At 48.1% G+C, this 7,037-nt stretch overlaps 1 protein-coding gene across 2 annotated transcripts; it reads right to left on the bottom strand.

Annotated features, from left to right (window-relative positions):
* Positions 1 to 1,334: 1,334 nt before the first annotated feature.
* LOC4330594 (amino acid transporter AVT6A) lies at positions 1,335 to 6,221 on the bottom strand. Of its 2 annotated transcripts, XM_026022876.2 has the most exons (6): positions 6,100 to 6,221; positions 4,535 to 4,942; positions 4,264 to 4,419; positions 3,947 to 4,150; positions 3,410 to 3,875; positions 1,335 to 1,771 (listed from the first exon to the last, which is right to left on the bottom strand). In XM_026022876.2, exons 2-6 carry the CDS (start codon positions 4,935 to 4,937, stop codon positions 1,654 to 1,656), a joined length of 1,347 nt encoding a protein of 448 aa, XP_025878661.1. In that variant the 5' UTR covers positions 4,938 to 4,942; positions 6,100 to 6,221; the 3' UTR covers positions 1,335 to 1,653. The 2 variants fall into 2 exon arrangements, with proteins under 2 accessions (XP_025878661.1, XP_015623451.1); XM_015767965.3 differs by lacking the exon at positions 6,100 to 6,221 and having other exon boundaries at positions 4,535 to 5,547.
* Between the last annotated feature and the right edge of the window lie 816 nt (positions 6,222 to 7,037).

Genomic DNA, 7,037 nt, shown 5'->3' on the forward strand with positions numbered 1-7,037 from the left:
CGGAGGCAGGCCGGTGGTGAAGTCGTAGACGCCCAATAGCGGCGGCATAATAGGCCAGCCGTGCAGGCGGAAACACCAGTCGGCGGCGGCGAAGGCCAGCCGGTTGGTGAAGACATGGACGCCCATGAACGGTGGTGTGACCGACCAACCGTATAGGCGATGACACCAGTCGGCGGCGACGGAGGCAGGCCGGCGGTGAAGTCGTTGTTGCTATCAGCAATGGCGGTGGCGAGGACAAGCCGGCGAAGTGGACTCGCGGCCGATCGACCGGAAAGCTGAGACGCCTCGAGTCCATGACCAGCATCAATCGCCTCAATAGTGCCGCGTAATTATATGCGAACAACAACAAAAAATAGCAAGAGATTAATCTGAGATTAAAAATCAATATGATAAATAATGATAAAAATCAGATTGAGTTTCCCCCTGACTGATTTGGATCAAGTCAGAGAAGAGGAGCTTGAAGAAGTGGTCGACGGAAAGGAAGTGAAAACTCCCAAAGCGAAAGCGAAGTCGGCGACTCATGAAATTGATTCCATCGCGCTCGTTGATAGGAAACTCGACGCAACCCCTACCTGGCGCGCCAACTGTCGAAACATGATTTCGGCAATAATAAAAGGGGGTAGCGCACGAGACCTAAAAGTGGATGGATGCGGAGACAAAGGATTTAGACAGGTTCAGGCCCTCTCAATGAGAGGTAATACCTTACTCCTGTTTGGGGATTTGAATCCGCCGGGTGTAATATAGATCTGACGATCTAGTTGTGTCATGCCCCCTAGAGGGCCTCCTGCCCACCTTATATAGGGTGGGGGGCAGGATTACAAGATAGAAACCTTAACCAATACGGTATCGGTTTCCTAAATCTACTTTACAATATTATCAAACCAGGACTTTAGGCTGTTCCGTAATATATAAGGAAACGTAATACCCAAGTCATGATCTGTTACATATTCCATACATATAAGTTATCCCCTATAACTAATCGGATAACCATGCCGTGTGGGTATGGGGTACCCATAATCTCCACACAATCGGACGGATGGAAATAACCGAGTACTGTAGTTTGCTGTGACACCAAAATGCAGATAAAAAAAAGGGATATTTGCAAATTTGCCACCGGTTTTTTTAATTTTGCAAGGATGCCACTCGAATGATAGTTCTAGTGGCATTTTTATAATTTTCTAGTGGCAGTCTTACAATAATGATTCAAAACGGTGGTAAATTTACAATTGCCCCATAAAAAATCGTCCAACGTGCAGAAAAAAGAATTTATCGTCAGGAAAGCACCATCTGAATATCTGATTATGCAGACTACCTTACGTAAAAGAAATGCCAACTACACCAATCGAATCCCAGTGACTTTAATTATCACCAAAATCAACATGAACTGATCAGTTCTTGTCCAGTACCGTTTGGACATGTATAGAACAACCAATTTGTCAGTAACAAGAAAAGGTCTACAAATTCACGGTTTAGAATTTTTTTTTCACCGCTGCATTCTTATCTACACCTATCTCTGCAGAACCTGCAGGCAATTTGTACATATGTACTTATTATAAATGGAACTCAAAATGGTTGAGTTCAACGTGCAAACAACGAATTTTTCATATCGCACTAACTAATGCACAGATCACCACGGAGATGTGCGATCGCCAACTAAAACGTCCCCAAGCAAGCGTCGCTGTACACGGCCACTCCATTTGCCACCAAAGCAAGAACAATCATGAACACCGCGAGATACTTGTCGCCCTTCGTCGCTATGCCGTGGCGATCCCTGCAAAATCAAAGCAACCAAGTTCACAGAGATCTAATGAGCGTGACATAAAAAAAAGGGGCAATTATGTTTCTGCCCTTGCTTTACGATTTAATTGTGATTTTACCCTTGTTTTTTAGGGTTTGTGATTTTGCCCCTGCTTTTTTGAAATGAAGCAGTCGTCTGCCCCTGGTTTTGACAGAAGTTTGGTGGGCCCGAAATTTTAGAATTAAATGATGAAACAAAATGTTATTATCATTTGTGAATGACCATTCTACCCTTCAATGAAAGAGGCAAATCCCCAATCCCTGTCCCGAACTCCCGATTTCCACTCCAAACGCTATAGCTGGGTTGCAAGCGGCGGCGGCGGCGGCAGCGCGGGGCAGCTGCCGCGGGCCAGCGCGCGGCGGAGTCGGTGGAGTCGGGCGCGGGCAGGGAGGCGCGGCGGCGGACCGGCGGGCGCGCGGGGCAGGGAGGCGTGGCGCCCCCCGCGGCCAGCGCGCAGGGATGCGCGACGCGGCTGCCACGCGCAGGGAGGCGCGGCGGCCAGCGCACGGCGGAGAGGAGCGGCGGCTCCGTCGGCCAGCGAGCCAGCAAGCAGCGAGCAGGAAGCTTGGCGGCGGGATGGCGCTGTTAAAGGAAGCTTGACGACGTCGCGACCGCGACTCCCTCCCTCATCGACAACACCGCCGGGGAGCACGTCGTCCAGCCGACGGAGCCGCGGGCGCGGGCCTTCTCCTGTGGCTTCCGGCGTTCGTCGACCGGAGCTCCACGGCTTCCACCCTCCGAGGCAACGTCAGGTGGCTCAGAGATGTCACCGTCGGCGCCATACAGGCAGCGGTGGAGGCCTCCTCCTCCTCCAAGCCGGAGCCCGCCACCTTAGTTCATCCACATCCGCGGACCCAGAACCGAACGCAGGTTGGGGTTCTTGATTTTTTTTTTTCTTTTCTAGATAATGAAGTTGGGGTTCTTGATTTGCTACGCCATGCTTGTGATTCAATCTTGTTTCTGTAGCTTACCCAATATAAAGGACCTTGATCTTGTGCAATGTTGCAATCATATGTAATAAGTATGTACTACTTTATAAACTGTGTTCTGTCATCGTTTATATGAAATTGGCACAAAAATAACTTGAAACATATCCAGTGTGTATACCAAAACATGTCCAGGGGTATGTTTGTCTATTCACCACACATTTAACACCGTTACCACTAATTAACAGAGTAGGGGCAGGCGGCTCCTTCATTTCAAAAAAGCAGGGGCAAAATCACAAACCTTAAAAAACAAGGGTAAAATCACAATTGAATCGTAAAGCAAGGGCAGAAACACAATTGCCCCTAAAAAAAATTAACCATCTAGTAGACTAGTACTACCCTCGTTCCAAAATAAGTGCAGCCATGAGTTTCCGCGTCTAATTTTGATCGTCCGTTTTATTTGAAATTTTTTTATAATTAGTATTTTTGTTGTTATGAGATGATAAAACATGAACAGTAATTTACTCGTGACTTATGTTTTTAATTTTTTTTAAAAAAAATTCAAATAAGACGAACAGTTAAAATTGAACGCGGAAAACCATGGCTGCACTTATTTTTTATTTTGGGAGAGTATGAGATTGAGCTAAGTAAAGAAAAAAATAATGTTCAGTTGGTCATCACTCACCTCAGTGCCATTCCAGCAGGGAAAATGTAGGCAATGGCGACGGCGGCAGTGGCGCCAGTGAACTGGAACGCGTCCCAAATGTTGGGGACGAAGTTGGCGGCGAGGAAGATGACCGTGAGGAGCGCCGCCGTGATCGCGCCGAACCTCCGGTTGTCGGAAGAGAGGGGCCTCGCCGAGGGGAAGAGGAGGCCGTCCATGTTGAACCGCAGCGCGTGGAACACAATGGGGAAGACGAGCATGAGGTGGAGCACGTAGCTGACCCTGACGGCGTCGTCGAGCACCAAGCTGTAGGGGATGCCGAGGTCGGAGTCGAAGTTTGCGAGCACGTCGTCCAGCGTTGCCTCGCCGAAGAGGAGGAAGCCGAAGAAGCTGGTGGTGGTGTACACGGCCAAGCAGAGCAGCAGCGACGCCCGCACTATTGGCCTGATCTGGGAGTGGTCCTTGAGCTCGTTGTGAATTGGGTGCACTGAATTTAGTGCCAAGTTAATCACATTTCCACATAAAAATGCAAACTTATAGCTGGTAATTAAAATGTACCGTTGTAATGGCAAATGTAGGCGGTCACAAGAACTGGAGCTGCAGTGAAAAGTCTCCAGGTGGAGCTCCAGTCATGAACATCAGGGAACAGTTTAGGCATCGGAATCTGCCCTCTCATCAGCTTGATGGTGGTGATTCCGGCAGTGATCACCACGAACACGACGGCCAGAGCAACCGATAAGGCCGACGTGTATTTCAGTGAATCTGAACTCATCTCAGGGAAAAAGAACACAAGCCATTAGAGTCAGAACGAAATGTTCAGACTGAAAAAAAAAACTGTAGCTTTGTGTGGTTGAGCCGGGCAACCATGTACGCACCGACTCGCTTGAAGCATGTCAGTGGAGTGAACACACCGAGCGTGACGATGACGAGGATGGAGAAGCGGCCGTTCCACCGGTTTGGACCGAACCATCCTTCTATCACGCCGTGATGGTGCACGCCGCCGCTGGATGACTTCCCAGAGAGCACATCGCCTTGCGTAAAAATGAGTAGAGAGCCCATCATTTCACAAAATTTCTTCAACCGAACAGTCTAAATTAAACTATCGATTGATTAAGCTAAGCAATGCATGCTGAGATGAAACCATACCGATGATGATCATGTAGACGACCATCACGCCGACGTTGTTGACGACGACGCAGAGCTGGAGGAGCCCCCTGCCGAAAGCACCGAAGGCGTCGCCCATGGCCTCGCCGTACGAGGTGGCGCCCACGGCGCGGCTGAACCGGACGAGGAGCTCGATGGAGGCGTCCGTGAGCACCGCGGCGAGCATCACCAGGATGAGGCCCGGCACGAGGCCGAGCACCTTCATGGTGGCCGGGAGCGCCATGATGCCGGCGCCGACGATGGTGGTGGACAGGTTGAACACCGCGCCGGAGAAGGACGCGCCGTCGAAGTGGTCGTGCGACGAGGCGGCGCCGTCGTCACCGCCGTCCCTCTGCTTCCTCGGGAGAAGTGGCTCGCTGCCCTCCGTCGGCATTGGCATCACCATCCTCGCTGATCCACGCGTGGATTTGCGCGGACGGAATTCCAGTTTTTTTAAATCGCGTTTTGATCTCTTACTGAGTAGAAGCTGAAAATTCTTCACGCAGACATGGATCGAAGAGTCCAAAATGCACAATCAAGACAGGCAGATTTGATGAGGTGATGGGTTCCCTTCCTTCTTCAGTTCTTCCCCTTTAACCTCGCGACCGGAAAACGCCGAGGCAGGCTATCGATGGCGAGAAAATAAGGGGAGGGACAAGCATGGTGGCGCTTTGGCCGGACGAGACGAGGCATCTTATAATTAGACGACTCCTGATTTAGCAACTAACACCACTCGCTAAAAGCCTAAATCAGCTGAAGTTCAAGCGAGCCACCGGCCACACCGCCCGCTTTTACATGGCATGCCTAAATCACCTGAAGTTGTAGCGCCACCAAGCCACGGCGGAACCCGTGCCGGCTCCGGCGCCGCGCACGGACGTGTCGGCAACGGCCACCGCTGCTGGCGCGAGCGGAAGGACGACGATGGTAGGAGGGTTTTGGGTTGTGAATTGGCCCATAAAAAAGTGGGCCTGTAGTGGGCCGTATGGATAGACGGGAAGAATTTAGCTGTGAAAAAGTTCACTTGAGTTCCCTGAACTGGAATACCAATGTCACTTGATTATCAGGTTCCTTTCGTTCTTAAACTGTTAAACATTTCCATCGATCTGCTTCTAAAATTTTAGTATAAGTACAATGGGACTGATCAAATACCAAGTATCTTTTGAAGTTGCAGTCTAGATTCAACTGTAGATCAACAGATTGTATTCAACTGTAGATCAAATCGTATGTATCTAGTTAACTTCTTAGCAAAAGGTGATGTAATTCAATGATCGAACCCATTTGAAAATCCATTTTGCCACAAACAATAGGACTACACACCATCAGGTGAATTACCTAGCAAAGAGAAATTAGACCTTTTTGATAAACTAAAGAAATATGCAACCTTTGATGCATATGGAACTATGGAAGCAATAGGGAGGAGGATCCACACAACACAGATAGTTCATACGCGAATGCTTCATAAGATACTCAAGTATAGGAATACTACCTTTGTGAAGGGATGCATAATAAGAAATAAAATAGAGAATATAAAAAGCTCCTAAATATAAAATAGGTTAACAATCACATACCTGTGCACTATTGCACTGTTCACTCTTCCTTTGTTCTTGATCAATTCAGTTGATGTCATTGCACCATTAGAATAAAAAGAATTGATGGTTAAAAACTGGGCAAAATAGAGTAAGGACAACATAATTCTCATTAGTCACAAACAAATGAAGTAGGAAAATTAAGAATCAGGTATAATAATCTTCATTGCCATGAGGGAAAAGATGTGCTGGATAATTGATTGAAAGAAAAAAGGGAGGCTGATCTTTCTTGATTCACCAGGGATGTAGAAGGTCGCTTCAAGCGTTGACGAAAAATTAAACCTCCGTAGACTATTTGTCATCTGTTTCTGCAAAAAAACAGAAAATAGAAGTTGAGCCACCCACCGATCGATTAAAACGAAGAATGAGTAAGTTATAAAAATTAAAAATTCGCTACCTGGATCGAGACGATAAAGGAACTTCTGTTCAAAGGCTAGCACCTATTGACGTGATTTGACGATGAAGCTGCCAAAATTTCCAACATATTCAGCAGTCGTTGAGGTGGGGAGTTGTCAATTTCAACCAAAGATCCAACAAAAAAAGTCGATCGCAAACAGCCCAACTGCAAGGCACCATCGAGGAAGCTCTAAACAGTTATGGTGTTGATTAAAAAGCATGATGGTCTTTCTCAAAAAGAAAAAAAGCATGATGATGGGTTTGATTGCTGCTATTAAGGTGGCCTATCTTTTCAGCTCCGGTGCTTGCTTCGGCTTGTTTTTGTAGCATGCAAACACCGAGCATGTCAACAGTCAAGAACCTGGGAAGCCGCTTTAATTTTTCGGCTTTCCCAGTCCCGGCGGAGCGTGGAGCCACGAAGAGACTGAGAGGAAGCAGGGAGCGGAAACGACATAGGTGTTAGTAGGTGCCGGCGGTGGTGGTTTCGCTTCTCTCGGATGTGGATTCGGAACGACGCGGGAGAA

Source organism: Oryza sativa, chromosome 2, assembly GCF_034140825.1.
Source record: "Oryza sativa Japonica Group chromosome 2, ASM3414082v1".
In the NCBI taxonomy this organism is placed as follows: domain Eukaryota; kingdom Viridiplantae; phylum Streptophyta; class Magnoliopsida; order Poales; family Poaceae; genus Oryza; species Oryza sativa.